Below are 21,416 nucleotides of genomic sequence, written 5' to 3' on the forward strand. Positions count from 1 at the left end.
TAATATAATCATATTTTATTTTAAAAATTGATCAAATAAACTTTCTAAAATTAAATATGACAATTAAAAGTTGACGAAGGAGATATAAAATGAAGGAAGTAATATAAAAGAATACAACTTTTTAGGTATATTGATTAGTGTGCCTTAATTGTATAGTAGACTTCAATCCATCTTTCTTTCGTTATTTTTAATTAAACAAAATGGCAATGTGCCAATTCATTGAATAACAAAAAAATGTAAACAAAAAGTCGGAGGAAAGTGTCAGGTAGTAGAAAATAAGAAAAAACAAAATGAAAACTTACAAAAAATGGATCTATCTAGATTGTGGAAGGAGACCAAACTTGCACCGATGGAATATGATTTTTGAGATTAGGAAAGTGAGATTCCTCTTTAGATCGTCGCCGGTCAGAGCTACTCCGTCATCTATTAGCTCCTGTGTGCTTTTCCATCTCACTGTAAGTGTTGTTCCTTTGTTTTCTTTATATTCTTCTCTTACCCTTTATCAATTGGGTTCTTTCTAATTGTTAATTTTTTCAGATGCTTCCTTGTAAAAAGTTTCTGGAAGAACGAAATCTATAATTTAAATCTCATCACCATAACTTTGGAAAAAAAAATTCTCATTTCAACATTTGAACATTCCAATTAGAACATAGCCTAAGAAAAACTTTATTCAAGCAGGTATCACACTGGAAATAAGATTTTGATCGGAATTGTATTTAGATCTAGAGTCGTTCCGTCAACAATCATATGTTTCGTGAAATGGTGAGTTCATATTTTTTTTTGAATTGACCTTGTTTAATAAAAACTTCGATTAAAGAGTATTAGCATGCATCATCTTCTTGTCATGGAGTTAATTTTGAAAAATTTATCAGTTGATGTCTTCTTCAGCTCTATTTTGCGTCGATGTTACTCTCTTTGGGATGGTCAACTAAGGTATTATATTTTAAATTTAATTTAATTAGTACATGCATGCTATAACATAGTTGTAATAAGCTTATGTTGATTCAGATTTTGTTATTTTGCTTGGAAATTGAGAGTTTATGATGTGGTCGTATCAGTTTTTATGTTCTTTGCAATGTCAGGTTACATCTCTATCTTTATTTATTTTTTTCTGCTTAACCAAGTTGTTAGAGTAGATTGTGATGAATTATTGCTTCTTGAAGGAGCAGAGAACTGATTATTTGTTTTTAAAAATTCGAAAAGATGTCTTACATTTAAAAATATGTAGTTAAGCTATTTTATTTTCCTCTCAATTTGGTTCTTTTTACAACAGCCTCTATATTTTAATCTGATTTATATTGATATTTTCTGTAGTTTCAATGTGCTTATACCTATATTATGATTCATGGTTCAGATGAAGAGCTTAATGATAAAATTGATATGCTTGATAGATTATAATTCAGTTTACTAAAATTAACATAACGTAAATAATTGTGTGTTTAGTTGGTTAAACTTATTGTAGTCTATTTTTAATGTGTTGCTTCTTTGAAATATCTAAAGCATATATGAACTCCTTTAAATACTTGTTACAGGATAGCACAATTAAATCTAAAGTTTAAAAAGTATATAGAACCAAGCCCTCCATTGCATATATATAGTTTAGTTATAAAAAAATTATGTCAACATGCGGTTCCATTTAATATAATGAAAGAGACTGATACTATCTTCAAAGCACACTCAATTACTTAAGAGTGAAATTGTTCACTATATGCATAAGTGTATTCTTCCCCTCCGTTTTTTCAAACTCTTGGTACCAATTTTTCAAATTCAAGAACTCAAAATATCAGTTGTATTATCTGCCAATGTCAATAAAAGAGTTAACAATATTAATCTATTTAAAGTATTTTAAAATATTATAATTATTATTATTCTTTATAAAACAAAGTAATGATAAAAGAATAATGGAAATATTAGAGAAGACTAAAGGAAATATTAGAGAAGTATAATGAAAAATTTTGAGATTAAAATTTTACCTGAAAATGTGTAATGCAAATACTAAAGATTAAAATTGTACCTGAACATTCATTATTAATATTTGTCCTTTTAGAACTCTTATTTCTTCTGATTGCATATAACACTTTTTAACGTTTCTTGACTGTCATTAGCTTGAAAAAACAATGCAAAAATAGGTAAATCCATCAATTTACATGATAAAAATTTAATTTAAAATTAATAAATTTGTATATTAATTAAAGTAATCGCATAACATTTTATATCATATAATGTTATCTTTAGGTGTACTACACAGAACACAATATTATTAAAAATTATTTAGTTGGTTAAAATAGCATAAATGATACCATAATTATAATAACAACTTCATCAAAATTGTTTATAATAATCATCAACAATTACAGTATATATAAAACATCCCAAAGAATCTGTATATTACAATAGATTTCGGAACACTTCTTTATATACTACATTTATAGCCTCATCAGTTAATTGTCCGTCATCATTGTAACTCAGTATTTTTAATCCCTTTCTACTTGTTACTCTAGAAACAGCTACATAAAGTTGTCCATGGGTAAACACTGGTTTCTTCAAAAATAATCCAACATGAGATAAAGACTGTCCTTGGCTCTTGTTGATTGTCATGGCAAATGATACAGTTATAGGAAACTGTCTTCTTTGAAACTTAAATGGGATTCTAGCATCTGAAGGTGTTAAATTCATTCTTGGAATAAATACCTTCTGTCCAGCCATCTGTCCAGATAAAACCTTTGCTTCAATTACTTGATTTCCAAGTTTAGTAACAATCAACCTAGTGCCGTTACATAGTCCTGCTGCCTGATCAATATTTCTTAGTAACATCACTGGTACTCCAACTTTTAAAGTGATTGAATGATTTGGAACTCCAGAACATTTAATAGTGTTCAAAAAATCTGGGGTGTGGACATGTTCCAAAGCTGAATAAGTATGATCAGACTTGCATATTTTGTCAGAACTCAAATATGATTTCTCAGGATTATGATTCAAGGAGATCATATATTGATTGATTGATTCCACCATATCAAGAGTCGGAGCAAGAATGGCTCTTTGTTGTAGGTATCCAACATCATTACAATTAGTACTGAAATCTGGATACGTACTTTCCACAATAGCTGCTATTGGATCAGTATATTCAGTTATTAGAAGATCTTTTGGTATTAAAACTTTATCAATTCCATCAAATGAATTACCAATACTACCATCCCCAACTGCCAATATCCAATCAGAAAACTCTTGCAACTCTTTTAGATCAGTATCAGCGTCACTGTTTTGCAACCTCATATTCTTTGTCAGTGTTAATAATTCACAATGGAACCATAAATATGAAGAGTTGAGAGTTGCATTAACAATATCTTGGCGACTACCTTTTGGGATCACAGGAAGAATTTGTCTAAAGTCACCTCCAAGAACAATTGTTTTACCACCAAATGGTAATTCTGACTTAGTTGCGTCTTTGTAGCCAATAATATCTCTTAAAGTCTTATCAAGAGCTTCAAAACAATGTTTATGCATCATTGGAGCCTCATCCCAAATAATCAACTTAGTCTTGATTAGCAAATGTGCTAAAGGAGTACCTTGTTTTAAATTGCATGTTGAATCTTCAGTTATATTTAGCGGGATAACAAATCTTGAATGTGCTGTTCGGCCACCTGGTAATAAAAGAGATGCAATCCCGCTAGATGCAACTGTTAAAACAACATCTCCTTTGGACCTTATGGCAGCTGATAGAGTCTTCCAAATATAAGTTTTTCCTGTTCCTCCAAATCCATATAAAAGAAAAATCCACTCATATTTTCATTAACTGCTGCCATAATTTTTTTATACACTGATTTTTGCTCATCCGTTAAATTTAATACCAATTGTTGATGTTCAACAGCTAAAGCTCGTTTATTGTAACGCATTTCATCACAAATTAATCTATTAGTGATGTCAACATCATCCTCAGTGTAAACAGGTATTGGCATTGTAGGAAAATCTAAAAAACTTCTTCCACAACTTTTTAAAAAACTTTCTATCTTTTGCAAGCAACAATTCTTCAAATCAGCATCTGATAGATAAGCTTCAGAAAAAATAATATATATAATAAATTAATATTTAAACGTAAATATAATAAACTAATTAATCAAACAAAAATAAAATAGAATTCATGATAATAATATGATTAATTTAAATTTAAAACAGTATTGAATACCTGGGTTATCTAATACTCTTCTTTGTTCATGAAGAATATCTTCAGATAGTAAATGCCATGTTGATTGCCAAACAACCTCCGGACGTGACATTGAATTTGATATAAGTAGCATAGCAAATAATTGTCTTAGATATGATGGCATTCCCCAATGACTTGCTTCTACTATAGCATCAACATATTCTTTGTCATCACCTAATAATCCTAAAGCATAACATGCATCTCTAAAAGTCTCATGATCAATATCATTTATTCTTCTGATATCCTCATATGAAGTGGGACCTCTAACAATATTCAATAACAATCTAAGATAATATTGCTCACCAGATCCCGGTGGAACAAAGAAAATTCTTCCAATCGAAAATGCAGAAGTTTTTCTTTTAACCCATCTCTTAGATTGTTGCTTCCAAACAAACTTTAAAGGAAATTCTGCATAGGTTAAATCTCTTGCCTCAGGAAATTCCTTGTTTGCTTCAAACCAACTTAAAAATTTGGATTCCTTTATGGTTGGTTTATTGATGACAACATCAATTGGATCATCATCTGAAAATATGATATTATGATTGCCTGGTAAATGAAAAGATAACCTTTCAACAGAAGGTTCTCTGTGGTGGATTGGAAATTTAAAGATTCTCCAAGCTGCTTCACATGGTGATATATACCGACAATCACAATACATATTTATTTCATCAACCCCTCTTGAATCTGAAGAATTCGCACTATCGCAAAAAGCAGCTGTAACACGGTCATGACCTTTATTAACATACTTAAATAAGTATTTAATTGACCTTGGTTGATTGCACCATTCAACATTAATATGCGCCCCATATTTCAACAACAAAAATCTATTGTGTGGTACAACATATCTATTATCCAAATCAATACCTGATCTCTTTGTAGATCTGCCATCATCTCTTCTTCTATATACAGGATATCCCTCCTCATCAATTGAGGTAGAAAAAATAAACCTTTTTGGAAAGTGTTTTGAACATTTTCCATTTTGCATGCAAGGAGATGATTTTCTAACTGAACCACATGGGCCATGCATCATAAAGTTTGTAACAGCCACATAATAATCCGGATCAAGTAATTTATTTGGTAATTCAGCTGAAATAATATCATCAATATCACCAATATTTGGAGATTTATTATGTAGAAATAGCAAAATATGCGCATGAGGCAATCCACGCTTTTGAAATTCAATAGTATAAATCACTGAATCAAAGGATAAATATGCTATTATTTTTTATTACTGTTTCAAATTAAAAATAAACAATTGTGGTATAATAATAAGGCAATAATATACCTGCTTTTACTTGTCCAAAAATTTTGTTGTCTCGCAAATCCTTTATCAGTTGATCTAATTTGACTTTAAAGACTCTCGTTATAATGTCTGGCCGATCTTCTGGAGGCAATCCCCTACTGTTCACAAATCTAGTGATCTCAGGCCATTTAGGATTGCAAGTAAATGTAATAAATAGATCAGGATATCCGGCCCATTTACATATTGACATTGCATCTTGATAATTGTGCAACATGTAACGTGTACCTCTCCTATTATATATATATAGATTGTTATTGATTAACTAAGTTTTTTTTGTTTCTTATGGTTTAATTTAATCAAGTTCCCAAGATAGCCTTTCTTATTTTTTGAAACATCTATTATTTACTTATTTATATATTTGATTTGTTTTGTCTTAAAAGAATTATGCCACCTTTCCTTTAAAGTAACAACTTAAAATTATCTTCATTTTTTAAACTTAGTTAAATTTTAAAAGTTACTTGAAAAGACATTTTAGTTGAATCGTCGGTCATCACAAGTTAGCGGAAATTTTGAGGGCCTAACACCTTCTTGAAATGTACATTTGAACTCGAACCCTTTTATTTTCAATTGATTTTATCTGTTTAAATCTTTTGAAAATTTTATAAGTTATTCTTGATTTTTACTAAAAATTAAGTGGCGTCTCTGTTCTTTTGGAAATTCGATTTCTCTTAAATCATAAGTTTAATCGATTTTTCAAAACTTAGTCATTTTTTCTTTTATTTATATTTTCAATTAAAACAATAAGAATACAAAATATCTCTATGGCAGTTTCTCTAACTAACAAACATCACTATAAGCTATGTGATGATACAACATTTTGCCTCACGCTACCAGGGCCGTCCTATACCTTGCCGGATGTATAGAACCTAACTACTAAGTGGATCCACTAGTTTATGCTAAAAAGTACTAAGGAATCATCTAAAAATTATGACCCTTTTCTACCGATGTTGGCTACACGGTTTATGGAGACCATGAAATATCTGAACTCAACTTGTCCCCAAATCGGTGCTCAATTCTACTCCCAAAAATGTAACTTGCTCATATGTTTAAAAGCATAACTCTTTCTGTGGTTTGATATAATTACTCAAAATCTAGCCCAATGGCTCTTTTGGAAATAAGTGTTTCCTCTCTTGCTTAAATGTGAAAACATTTACTCTTTGGGAATAGATAGTTCCCATATACTCTTTTGAAGAAAATGAACTTCATTTGTTACTATTTACTCAACTAAAAACTCAAGTCTTAAAACAAGTTTAAAGCATTTGCAAAAGACTTCTTGAAAAGACTCTAAGAACTCTCTAGACTTGGCTCTTAACTTTCCTTGAATTTGAATTTATGGATTCAAGGTTATGATTCATGTTTATGGATGATCTGATAATTTTTAGACGTACCCTAGTGTGTATAAATCAACTAGAAAACATAGGTACGATTCAAGGGAACTCAAACGGGAAAAAGTGGGAAAGGGTAGAGGACCGGGCGACCCTGGCGTACTGAGTGGCGTAGGGTCTAGAACCTGGTTTGGGGCACACTATTTGGTGTGGTTCCCCAGAGCCCATCCTACAGACCCCTCTTGCTGGTGCACCAGCCCACTGCCCAGAAAACCCACAAATTTTCTTGTTCGTTTTTCGACCCTAATTCGTCTAGATTCAATTGGTTCCTTCCACAAACACTTAGATTCGAATACCCAACTGAAGTATACAAGAATCTACTAAAAAACAACCTCAAATCTATTAAATTAACCCAAGAACTTCTCAAGAACTCGCCAATCAAGATCCCAATAGAAATTTCAATAAAATCCATCAACAACTCAATTACTCTACTTTCAAGAATATAAATACGCTGAATTAGATCATGATTGGCACGTGGATGAATGAACCCAACTCTATGTGATCCCACATACCTCGTAGGGATTAACCCTTGGTGAAATCCGCAAGTGAAATCTGAAGAACGATGAACTTTTGCTTCTCCTCTTTTCTCTTCTCTCAAAGCCCTAGTGTAATTTTTTAAAGTGAAAACTGAACCAAATTAGTTTAGACCCCAATTATATTACTAAAAGTGAATTAAACCAATTGGGTAGGGAAAAGACCAAAATACCCCTCTTTAATCCGGGTAACTTTCCTTAACTGAACAACCCGACTTTAAATGGGCATATCTCTCTCATATGAGCTCAAAAATTAGCAAACTCAGTGGCGTTGCAAAGATAATTCAAAGACTTTTCATTTGACATCCTATAGCCCACCTAACTCATCATGTACTAAAATTTATGGTCGTTTGAACATGACCCAAAACTTATATGTACCAAAACTTGCCAAACTTTCCAAATTTATTCTTTACAAAAATGGTTCTTCCTAATTCTAGCTCTTTCAAATAGCGGGTGTTACAATATTTCCCACTTGGGAATATTCATCTTCGAATGAGATTACTATTAGTAGACTAAGGGTGTAACATCTAACATTCAATTCAACACCCAAAAAGCAAATCTAAAACATTCAGTATATCAATTAAAGAGTACTAAGAAGAGAATTAGTACCTTGATCTGGAATTTCTCTGGGCTCAAAGATATGTGTATATCTCTTCTTCATATCCTTCTCAGCTTTCCAAGTAGCTTCCTCAACAAACTGATTTCTCCATAAGACCTTGACTGATGCTACCTCCTTGATTCTCAATTTATGAACTTGGCGATCTAGAATCTGAACAGGAATATCCTCAAAAGACAAGCTATCCTTAATACCAATATCTTCCGTTGGTATGATCAGTGAAGGATCACCCATAACCTTTTTCAACATAGAAATGTGAAACACTGGATGAACTGTTGCTAACTTTTGCCGCAGCTCCAACTCATAAGCTACATTATCAATCCTCTTGGATATTCGGTATGGACCAATATACTGGGGACTAAGCTTCCCCTTCTTACCAAATCTCATAAAACCTTTCATGGGTGAAACCTTCAAGTATACCCAATCATCTACTTCAAACTCCAAGTCCCTTCTCTTAACATCAGTGCAGGATTTCTGGCGACTCTGGGTTGTTTTCAACCTTTCTTGAATAACTCTCACTTTATCTATGGCTTGATGAACTAAGTCTGGTCCTATCAACCCAGCTTCACCAACGTCAAACCATCCATTAGGAGATCCACATCTTCTCCCATAAAGAGCTTCATAAGGAGCCATCTGGATGCTAGAATGGTAACTATTGTTATAAGAAAACTCAATGAGAGCTAGATGATCATCCCAATTACCTTTGAAATCAATCACACAAGCCTTGAACATATCTTCTAAAGTCTGAATAGTGTGCTCTGCTTGACCATTTATTTTGAGGATGAAAAGCAGTACTCAAGTTCACCTTTGAACCCAAACCTTTCTGGAAAGACTTCCAGAATTGTGCAGTAATTGTGCACCTCTATCTGATATGATCAAAACTGGAACTCTATGAAGTCTTACTACCTCTTGAATATATAACTTGGCATAATCCTCTGCTGAATAGGTAGTCTTTACCGGCAAAAAGTGGGCTGATTTTATCATTTGATCCACAGTCACCCAAATAGAATCATGTTGCCTGCGAGACCGCGACAAACCAGTAGTAAAATCCATATTGATCATCTCCCACTTCCAGTCTGGAATTTCTATATTCTGAGACATACTACCGGGCCTTTGGTGCTCTACTTTAACTTGTTGGCAATTCAAGTCTTCATACTATTCAGCCAATAGACTTCTCTCAAGTCACGATACATCTTTGTGGAACCTAGATGGATAGAATATCTGGAGCTATGAGCTTCATCCATGATCCTCTCTTGGAGTTTATTCACCCTTGGGACACACAACCTACCTTGATACCTCAATATCCCATCTCCCCCTATTCAAAATCCATTACTTTTTGCTTATGAACATTTGCCTTCAATTCAAGAAAAATAGGATCTTGGTCTTATTTCTCTTTCACTTCAGACACTAATGATGATTCATCTCTATTCATCACCACTACTCCTTCTTCGGTGAAATCCATTAGTCGAACTCGTAATCCTGCAAGTCTGTGCATATCTTTTTCTAAACTCTCTCTTTTATTCCTCAACATGGACAGTACTACCCGTAGAAAACCTACTCAAGGCATCAACAACAACATTAGACTTACTTGTGTGATAGAGAATACTCATGTCATAATCCCTAAGTAACTCTAACCATCTTTTCTGTCTGAGATTAAGCTCTTTCTGACTAAACACATATTGAAGACTCTTGTGATCGGTTAACACATCTACATGAACACCATAAAGATAGTGATGCCATATTTTCAAAGCAAACACTACAACAACCAATTCTAAATCATGGGTTGGGTAATTCTTCTCGTGAACTTTGAGTTGTCTGGAGGAATAAGCTATAACTTTACCATTCTACATTAAAACACAACCCAATCCAACTCTGGAAAGACTTCTGGAAACTCTCTTACTACTGAAACTAACTGAATATGAGGTATCTCAACACTAGAGTCATTAACTCGGACTAAGTGATAGACACACCACTTGGAAACTAACTTTCTCTCCTTAAAGTATGAAATAAAATGACCCTTAGGCACTGCTGAACTACTCTTCCACTCTATAACTAGTTCATTAGGAAATTGGAACTTAACAACTCGAGTTCTACAATCAACTGACGCATAACAGGCATGAATCCAGTCCATACCTAGAATGATATAAAAATCTACTATGTCTAACTCAACTAAGTCAGCCATGGTGCTCTTGTGATCGACTAAAATGGTACAATCACGATAGACTCTCTCTGCTAGAATAGACTCACCAACAGGTGTGGAAACTCTGAATGGCTCAAGAAATTTCTCAAGAAGAACATCAAAATTCAATGCAACATAAGGAGTCACAATAGATAAACTCGATCTTGGATCTAGCAAAGCATAAGCATCAAAGTTAAAGACTTGTATCATACCAGTGACAACATCTGGCGAATCCTCTTACTCTTAGAGACTAGTAATAGCATAAAGACAGTTTGCTCCTCCGCCTGCCCCTAAAGTAATAGCTCCTCTAGATGCAGCTCTATCTGGTGGAGCAATTGAAGAATATTGGGCTCTATTGCCCTAATTACCATTACCATGCATGTTCTTAGGACCCTCTCTCATAAAATGCCTATTTTGACTACACTTGAAGCAACCAGTGGAGCCCTCACGACACACCCCCTGAGTGGCTCCTACCACACTTAGCACTTGCAGGAGTCCTATTACCTCCTCGTGCTACACTATCTTGAGACTGTGCATATCTAGCTCTGAAATTTTGTGAATCCTGATTATTGAACTCACCTCTATTCCTTGGTGCACGTGCACTAGCAGATGATGGAGCAAGTCCCTTTTGTTCTTGTTGGAGAGATGATCGGTTGGCATTACTCTTCTGTTGTCCGGACTCATTCCCTGTCTTAGCTCTCTTGTTTCAAAAATCTTCTCTATCTTACAACTTCTCTTCCTCAACCTGTTGCACATTCATCATCAACCTTGCTATGTCCATATCTCCTATTAGCATAGTTGTCTTTCCCTCCTTACATGGAAGACGAGACAACCCAGCAACAAACAATCTCATTATATTTCTCATGTCAGCAACCATCTCCGGAGCATAGGGGGAAAGTTGGGTGAACTTCAGAATGTACTCAAAAACACTTATAGATTCCTGCTTAAGAGTGAGGAACTCTTGTACCTTTGCTTCTCTCAATTCACGAGGAAAGAAACACCCCAAAGGCCTCCTCAAACAAAGCCCAACTCACAAGTGGTGCACCCTTAGCTCGATTCTTTTTCCATTGATCAAAAAATTTCTAGCAATACCCTTCATTTGGTATGCAGCTAATTCCACCCTCTCAGCATCAACAATATGCATAATCTCAAAACCTTCTGAAGTTCCTCTACAAAGTTTTTTGGATCCTCGGATACCCCTTTTTTACTCTCAACCATTGCCGAGAAGAGAAAATGCTCAAGGTTCTATATATTTTTTCTTTATTCAATTCATTCCTATCCTTTTTGTTTTTAGTCCCGAGTTTCCTTTCCTCTCCAAGGCAATTGATCATTTTCTTAGTTAACTGCGGAACTCGCCCTTTAGCCATCTATCTTTAGATATCAAGGGCTTATGAGTCACATAATTTGAAGCCCAAAAAAGTAGGTAATAAAGGTGGGGAACAACAGCCTCACACAAACCAGTGAAGCTTGGAAGTTTCATCCTTAAGAACTCACGGATCCTAGAAGTATCATCCACTTCATGTCGATTCTCTCTCTTTCCAACATGATTAGTCACAACTTGACTTAACACCTGAATAACTTCACGAAACTCAACATTGGTGACCTCTCCTTGGGGTTGCACTCCAGGTGAATTAGGTACCCCTGATCTTGTGGTGCAACATTCCATCTAGCAGGAAGACCTCCGACAGCTCTTCGTGGAGGCATGATTTGAAAGACACGCGCAAGCACGACTTATAGAGAAACCTTTTAGATAAACTCTATCACATGAAATGAGTATGAAAGAAGTGAGATAGTTCCTAAGTGTCGCAACCTCCTAATTATAGATGTGGCGCACTTCGATTTGATACCTAGGACTCTATAGACACGGATTCATAGAATACCTATGACTCTTGAACTCCGTGCTTTGATACTAAGTTTGTCACACCCCGAGCCTACACCCTGGGTGGGACTGGCACTCGAGAACCATTATTAGACCCAAGCAAACCCTTGCCCTGGCTTACTACTCAGCGGAAGACTTTACTCAACATAAATGTACTTTAAAAGTAAACTAAAAACTCAATAGATAACTTAGAATGTATAAATAAATATTTACTAGCCAAAATGGCAATTCAAGTCTCAAAGATTAAAACTAAAATGGAAAAGACTCATGAACTAATATCAACTAACTGTCTATGAAGCCTCTACCAACTGAGATGGACATCAGGACAAGACCCACGACATCCTAATGAACTAATAAAAACAATAAAAAGAGGATCCTCCAGAATCAAGGAGGCTCACCAACAACTCTAAAGCTCAACTGGATCAACGATGCGCTGGATGTTGATCCTGGTTACCTGTATTTGCATCATAAAATATGCACGCTAAATGGCATCAGTACATTGAATGTACAAGCATATGGGGGGATTATATAACAAGACATAAGCTTGAAAGGGAACTGAAGGAACATACCTGGTCTCAACTCAACTCAACTAATTTTAATATAAAACAGTAATATAAACGCAATATAAAGAAAAGCTTTCAAAACATGTGGATAACAACTCTGTGTATTAAAAAATACAATAATAACTCAGTGTGTATGCAAGGATACAATCTAAACTCTGTTTGTATATCAAAATACAATTAACTATGTGTATATAAGAATGCAAAATATCTCTGTGGAGTTTCTCTAACCGACAACCATCAGTATGAGCTGTGTGATGATACAACATTTTGCCTAACGCTGACAGGGCCGTCTTATACATTGTCGGGGGTATAGAACCTAACTACTAAATGAATCCACTAGTATATGCTAAAAAACACTAAGGAATCATCTAAAAAGTATGACCCTTTCTACCCATGTTGGCTACATAATTTATGGAGACTATGAATTATTTGAACTCAACTTGTCCCCAAATCAGTGCTCAATACTACTCCCAAAAATGTAACTAGCTCATATGTTTAAAAACATAACTCTTTTTGTAGTTTGAGAGAATTACTCAAAAACAAGCCCAAAGGTTCTCTTGGAAATCAGTGTTTCCTCTCTTGATTAAATGTAAAAACATTTACTCTCTGAGAATACATAGTTCTCATATACTTTTTTGAAGAAAATGAACTTCATTTGTTACTCTTTACTCAACTCAAAACTCAAGTTTTAAAACAAGTTTAAAGCATTTGCAAAAGACTTCTTGAAAAGACTGTAAGAACTCTCTAGACTTGGCTCTTAACTTTCCTTGAACTTGAATTTATGGATTCAAGGTTATGATTCAATTTAATGGAAGATCTCATAATGTTTAGATGTACCTTAGAGTGTAGAAATCAACTAGAAAACATAGGTACGGTTCAAGGGAACTCAAACGAAAAGAAGTGGGAAAGGGTAGAGGACACGATGACCCTAGCGTACTGAGTGGCACAGGGCACCAGACCCTATCCTATAGAACCTACGCTGGGGCGCACTGAGTGGAGCGGCGCCCCAGAGCTCATCCTACAGACCCCTCTTGCTAGCGCACTGAGTGGCGCGGTACACCAACCCCTTGCCCAAAAAACCCACGAACTTTCTTATTCATTTTTTGACCCTAATTCGTCTACATTTGATTGGTTCCTTCCCCAAACACTTACATTCGAATACCCAACCAAAGTATACAAGAATCTACTAAAAAACAACCTCAAATCTCATGATATCAACCCAAGAACTTCTCAAAAACTCAACAATCAAGATCTCAATAGAAACTTCAACAAAATCCATCAAAAACTCAATTACTCTACTTTCAAGAACATAAATACACTGAATTAAATCATGATTGGTACGTGGGTGAACTAACCCACACACATACCTCGTAGGTATTAACCCTTGGCGAAATCCGCAAGTGAAATCTCAAGAACGATGCACTTTGGGTTTTCTCCTCTTTTCTCTTCTCTCAAAGCCCTAGTGTAATTTTGTAAAGTGAAAACTGAACAAATCAGTTTAGACTCCAATTAAATTACTAAAAATGAATTAAACAAATTGGGTAGGGAAAAGACCAAAATACCCCTCGTAAATCTGGGTAACTTTCCTTAACTGGTTAGACCGACTTCGAACGGGCATATCTCCCTCATACGAGCTTGAAATTAGCAAACTCGGTGGCATTGGAAAGATAATTCCAAGACCTTACATTTGACATCTTATAGCCTACCTAACTTATCATGTACAGAGAGTTATGGTCGTTTGAAGTTGACCCAAAACTTATATTTAGCAAACTTGCCAAACTTTCAAATTTATTCTTTCCAAAAATGGTTCATTCTAATTCTAGCTCTTTTAAATAGCGGGGTGTTACAGTATAATACGTGTTGCACTCTTTTTTCCTTTACCGGGGTTTTGTCCCACTGGTTTTCCTGGCAAGGTTTTTAATGAGGCAACAAATAATACGTATCAAAAGATATGTGTATTCTTTTTCCTTCACTAGAATTTTTTCCCATAGGGTTTTTCCTAGTAAGATTTTAACGAGACATATTATCTATGGACATTCAAGGGAGAGTGTTATAAATTCATTGAACTAAATGGATTGACCATCAAGTTTATTCATGAACTTATCGTTTTCATGGATGTGTATTCCCAAGGTAATATGAGCCTTTTTGGGATAATTATGTATCTACTAATTTGGCATTAAACATGGTGACCTTAAAATTTATTTCTCAACCTATAAATAGAGATAGCAATCACCATTCTATGACACACTTGAATAAGAAAATTTCTCTCTTCCATCAATGTCAGGAACCGAGCCTACACCCTGGATGTGGCCAACACTCGAGAACCATTGCTGGTCCCCAAGCGAACCCTCATCCTTGCTGACTATAAGCAGAAGACTAACTTAAGCATACAAAGCTTAAAACAGAATAAAATTCATTGAAACTCAAATAATTAACTCAGAATATAATCGTCTGTTCAACTAGCTAAAACTAGGTGACTCAAGTCTTTAAAACATTTAACAAGATAAATGAAACAGATTTCTGAAACTCTATTGTCTATCTATGAAGCCTCTAACCGACAAAGATGGAAGTTGGGACAAGACCCACAACATCCTAACAACTGATATAACTGAAAGTGCAAGTGGAACCCTCCGGAAGCAAGGAGGCTCACCATAGCTAACTCGAACTCCATGTGGTATCAACGAAGCTCCTGTTGATGACCCTGAATACATGTATCTGCATCATGAAATGATGCAGGCCAAATGGCTCAGTACGTGGAATGTATGAGCATGTAAGGGGAATTCTAAAGCATAAACATAGACTTGAACTTGATAAAAAAGAAACATACTTACCTCTTCTGAACTCACTCAACTCAACTCAACTCAAGAATAAGATACTCAACTAAAAGATGTGATACTCAACTCTGGATACTCAACTCAAGATAAAGCAACAATAAAAGATGCAATATATGGAAAACTTTAAAAACAGTAGATAGCAACTCAATGTATTGAAGAACACAATAATAACTCAATTTGTATATAATAAAATATAATACAACTCTGTGGGAGTTTCTCTAATCGATAACCATCACTATGAGCTATGTGATGATACAACGTCTAGCCCAAGCTGCCAGAACTGTCCTAAAACTTGTTGGGATATAAAATGCCTCAACTAAGTGGATCCACTAGTCTATGCTAAAAAATCATTAAGGAATCATCTAAAAAGTATGGCCCTTTCTACCCACGTTGGCTACATGATTTATGGAGACTTGAGTTATCTGAATTCGTCCCCATATCGGTGCTCAATACTACTCCCAAAAATATACCCAGCTCATATGTTTAAAAATATCTCTTTCTATGGTTTGAGATTATTACTCAAAAACTAGCTTAAAAGCTCTCTTGAAAATCTGTGTTTCCTCTCTTGTTTAAATGTGAAAATATTTTACTTGTGGGAATACTTAGTTCCCATATATCATTTTAAAGAAAATGAACTCAACTCTGCTCTTTCTCAAAAACATTTCAAAATCATATTATAATGTGATCATTGATGACTCGGGAAGTCATACTGCATAAACATTTATGGTATATCTAGATACCATACTGCTCATACATTGATGGCATACTCGATTGTCATACCAATCATGTTTTAGAAAACTCTTTTCTCAAAACCAACTTTACTTTCTCAAAACTCAGTTTAAGAACTCAAGTGTTGGCTTTAAAAAGCTTTTTAAAATTTATAACTCAAATCATAGGGTTCATGTGGAATTATAGACATGAACAACTCAACTTAGGGATCTTAATAGAAATAAAGAACCTCCTTACTCAGAACTCAAGACTCAATGATAAGACTCGCTTCAAGAATGCTTGACTCAGAGGGTTCATGCGGAATTATGGGCATGGACTACTCAACTCAAGGACTCAAAGATACTTCTCATCCCAAGACTACTTGACTTATAGGGTCCATGCAGAACTATGGGCATGAACCACTCAACTCAAGGACTTCATGGGTAATATGTAATAGTCCCATGATTAGGAATATAATCTCAAAAAGGTTAGGACCTCTATACTCAAGACTTAGAACTTGAAGATACTACTCCTCTCAATGATACTCAATTTATGGAGTCCATGCGAAATTTATGGGCATGAATGACTCGACTCAAGGGTCTACATAACAATATGGAACTCGAGTATACAACTCTTCTCATTCTCGTGGTTACTTCATCAAAACTTAGCTCAAATCGATAGTTGATCTCAAAGGATTCACAATTGAACTCAAATACTTTCTTGGACTCTACTCTTAACTCTTTCTTGAATTTGAATTATGAATTCAAGAGTTATGATTCATGATATGAAGGATCTCAATAACAATGTAGCAATTAGATAATTAGGACTAGAACTTTTAAAAGAAACATAACTCAAGAACTCAAAATCAACTTATCTCAAGAATACTCAAATCTAGTGAAAGTATCCTAGATTACTCTTTTACTGATCTGAAAGTAAATGTAGGACTTGAGGATGAACTAGCCCAACACTATGATAGCCCTACATACCTAGAAGAACAAGGTTCTTGAAGAATCATGAAGAAGAACTTGATTAAAAGCCTTGAAACCCTAGCTTGAAGGTAAACGATCAAGAAAACCTTTCTTGAGATTCTTGAATTAGTTTCTTGAAATCTTTATGGCCAAGAATTATGATTTTCATTAGTGATTCATAATTGTATGGATGATTTTGAGTTGAAAAAAAATGGAAATCTTGGAGAAAGACTTACCTTGAAGAAGAATCTTGAAAAAGATTGAAAGAATCTTGAATGGAGTCTTCTAATTTGATTTTTTTCTTAGGGTTTTGCCCTAGGGTTTGAGAGAGAAGAGAATGATGGATTAAAAGATGAAAATATGATTGTTTTGAGCCTTTTATTAGTCAATAAATTCGTTTAGGCTTTTCTTGGAGGTAAAAAAGCAAAAACAACACTTTTTAACGTTTTCCCGTCGGCTAATTCATAACAACACTGTATAGGTTACTAAAATAGTCATAACTTTTTACTCCGAAAATGGATTGACGCAAAACTGGTGGCGTTGGAAAATAGATTCAAATAGCTTTAATTTCATAGTTTATAGCTCATTTAACTCTTTATATTCTAAGAGATATGTTCATTTGAAGTTGACCAAGTAGAATCTTACATCAAAACTTGATCGATAAGGAAACTTCAAGAACACTTATCAAGAACTCATCAAAAAATGAAATTGCTCAATATTTATGGATAGATTTGCAAAACAAACTCATGATTGGCGTGTGGGTGAACGAACCCAATACTATAAAAGCTTACATACCTCTTAGGGATCAAACATATGGCAAAAATCTGCAACAAAACTCAAGAACCTCAACGAACGCCTTGATCCTTTCCTCTTTTCTTCTCTTTTTTCTTAATTTCTCTTCTTGAACTCTCAACTAAAACCCTTGGCATATATTAGGATTATAAAACTGAAACTAATCAGATTATACCCCTAAAACATTACTAAAAATAAATTAAATCTAATTGGGTAAGAAAAAGACCAAAATACCCCTCACTATTTTCAGGTAACTTTCCTTAATTGGACAACCTGACTTAAAAAGGGCATATCTCAGTCATCCGACCTCGAAACTTAGCAATCTCGGTGGCGTTGGAAAGATAATTCAAAGAACTTTCATTTTCCATCTTATGGCACACTTAGCTCATCATGTACTGAGAGTTATGGTCGTTTGAAGTTGCACCAAATCTCATAACTTGCAAAATTTCAGATTTTGCTATTTCCTTTTTAGTTCTTTTTGGAACTCAAGGTGCTAAATCTAGTGACCTTAACACTTCAGAAAATTTTAATTCATCGGTAAAATCCTACACACAACGAAGGATGGTTCGAGTCTTAGCTCAAAAATTTTCTAGGGTGTTACAATCAGTATATCTTGTCTTCTTCTCTTTTTATATTATATCATTATGAGCTTATATTTTATAACAATATCTTTATAATATTAATTTTACATCTCAATTTTAGCATACTACCAGATTACTAAATTATTGTTATGATTTACTAAATTATTACGCAATTAATGTATTTTCAATTTTATGTTGTGCTCAAAATTATTGAAATTGATAATTTTAATCTACTTTGTTGAATGTTTCTTATTTTTGGTTATTTAAAATAATTTATCTAATAATTTATTCTATTTTTATTTTTTATTTTTGTGAAGGTTACAATTTTTTTTTTATCCAATTATAATTTATAGTAAAACTAACTTATATTTTATATAAAAGTCATATATATGAAAGTTAATTTATATACATCAACTTTAAGATCTAAAATTAATATTATAAATATTACATAAAAAAATAATCAAGTATAGTAGGGATTTAATTAAAACATACAATTCATAACATATTAAATTAAAAGTTTTGTATAATAAAATGTTCAAAAAAATAATTTGGTGTGACACTAATCACACACTAAAAGAGTGTAAAATGGTGTAGGGTTGGAGATTGAAAATACCAATATAGGATTTGGGGTTGAGATGAGATGGTTTAATATTTAATATTTGAGGTATTTCTCATGTCAATAGTTGATATTCAACATCACCAGCCTAATTGAAAAATGAAGAGTCCATATCTCTAAAGTCATTCAACTTTGAGAATTTATCTAATAAAGTCATAGAACTTTGTTTTATAACAATAAAATCACTCAATTTAATTTTTTGTATTTATAAAATCACTCAACTAAATTTATCAGTAAAAATGTTTTGGTGCTTATAAACCTTGTGCTATTCCAACTGGATTTCAGTGAATATTATCCAACGTAATGGGATCATCAAATACAACTAAATCTCCAAAATGATTTTGATCAACCAGTTTTATAAAATTTCCTTTAGTTTAAGACCATAGAAATTTTTTTTTTTTTTTTATTAAAATGAGAAATAATTTTGCATCTTATAAATAAAAAATAAAAATATAATTAAAAGTTAAGCCTCCGATTTATTTTTGGCTTTAGCCACTAATTAGTTTGAGCCGCCACTGGCTCCCACTATAGCTGATGTTGCATTTTTTACATTTTCACCATTGTAGATTAAGTCATGAAAGTAAAAAAAATATATATATAGGGCAGATGTGCCCGAATTTTATTTGATGATTCATGTCGCGCCCCATTTTTTGCAACAAGGGTTTTGTGCACGACCTAACAACTCTTTTGGGTTTATTTGAAAAGAAGAGTCACCACCTAAAAAATTAAGGTGTGTTAGGACACCTATCTAACATAATTAATTCTAACTAAATGGTCAACAAACCAGAGATCGGGTAAGGGTTCAAACTACTTCAAGAGGAAGGTGTTAAGCACCCCTCGTGGTCCACAACTGTGGGTCCCGGCCGTATCTCATAATTTATGTGGGGGTTACAACATGTAGCAAGTATGGTCACTATTTATTAATTAATTAAGCATTCGAACTAGGTGATAAAGTACATAAACATTAAACATTTCATATAAATATAAATTAAGAGATAAGCAAGGAGATAGAAGGTAGACAAGGAGATAGGCACAAAACCATTTTTATTTATTAAACTACCCCAAACAGTTATAATTATAAACATATAAATGGGAAAAGGAAAGGGAAGCTCCAAAACCTAAAATTTCACCCTTTTACAGATCAACGTTCGGCTTATTATTTGGAAGACAAAATCAAAGTTTTGTCATTTTTATGCTCGAGTCAACTTCCATCATCTCTGTTACAGGGCCTATCTACCCCTACCCCACCTTCCACATGCATAAAGTCCTAGAAGGTGTCTAGCCCCCCGACTTAATGTATAGGCTCTTAATTAGGCCCTCTAAACATCAGGCAAACAAATTGGACAACACTTAGTGCATAAATCTCATATTGTTCTCTATGTTTTAATTAACATGCTTTAAAACACAAAGAAAGTGAAATGTCTCATGCTTAAGTGTTTGTGCATACACACACATTAACAATCAACCTAACAATATTTATTTAGAGAGGGCGGACAAGTTATTAGAATGCAGAAAGAAATTATTAACTGATTTTAAGGGGGCAAAAAATTATTACAGAAGGCAAATTTCAGTTATCAACTTATTTTAAAGGAGGCATAAATATTAAAGCAAAGGTTGATTTAATTAATAAACAGTCTGAAATAAGGCAGTTTCAAACAACAGGCAAACATTAATTTATTAGCTAATTTTAAGTGGCAAAACATTATTCAGAATGCAAAATATTTATTCATTAGCAGGATTTAATCAAGACAACAAGTATTTAAAGTCGATTTTACTTCTTTGCATTTATTAACATGCTGAAATATATTAAGAGCCTAAAGACATGATATCTAAGTGATTAACATGCTGAATTTATTAGGTCTGATTAACATATCGATCTAATTAATTAAGTCTTATAGGCATGGTTTCTAAGTGTAACATGCTGGGATTATTAAGACTGGTTAATTAACATGTTATTATTCAAATTCCAGATTGAGCAACACTGCTTAAAAAATATAGTTATCGTTATTAAGATCAAAAGTTGCAATGACAAATTACGAATTAACTTAGGCATGACATCTATTTAAATTTAACATGATAAAATATTTAATGCCTATATACATGATTTCTAACCCAAAAAATATTTAAAATTATTTATATCGTATAGGCATGCTTTCTAAAGGAATTAATACCAAAATTAATTAATAAAGCTTATATTAATAGATAACAATAACATTTAAATAGATCAGATTTTAATTCCCTTAAATTCATTAGCATGT

The 21,416-nt window shown here is 33.6% G+C and overlaps 1 protein-coding gene and 1 long non-coding RNA gene across 2 annotated transcripts; one reads left to right on the forward strand and one right to left on the reverse strand.

The window, feature by feature from the left end:
• Positions 1 to 347: 347 nt before the first annotated feature.
• On the forward strand, positions 348 to 938 carry LOC125837327 (uncharacterized). Its single transcript, XR_007443520.1, has 3 exons — positions 348 to 455; positions 679 to 762; positions 873 to 938. It is a non-coding gene; the product is annotated as an uncharacterized LOC125837327 (long non-coding RNA).
• A 1,450-nt stretch (positions 939 to 2,388) lies between these two features.
• LOC125837328 (uncharacterized) lies at positions 2,389 to 11,883 on the reverse strand. The gene is given in 9 exon segments (XM_049516469.1): positions 2,389 to 3,788; positions 3,791 to 4,051; positions 4,172 to 5,395; positions 5,487 to 5,734; positions 6,993 to 7,090; positions 8,138 to 8,407; positions 8,459 to 8,655; positions 10,286 to 10,387; positions 11,676 to 11,883. Coding segments are annotated over 9 exon segments (4,008 nt in total).
• Positions 11,884 to 21,416: the final 9,533 nt, after the last annotated feature.

The sequence above is a fragment of the Solanum verrucosum genome, unplaced genomic scaffold, assembly GCF_900185275.1.
Source record: "Solanum verrucosum unplaced genomic scaffold, falcon-dt-bn FXZP01000130.1, whole genome shotgun sequence".
Taxonomy (NCBI): Eukaryota; Viridiplantae; Streptophyta; class Magnoliopsida; order Solanales; family Solanaceae; genus Solanum; species Solanum verrucosum.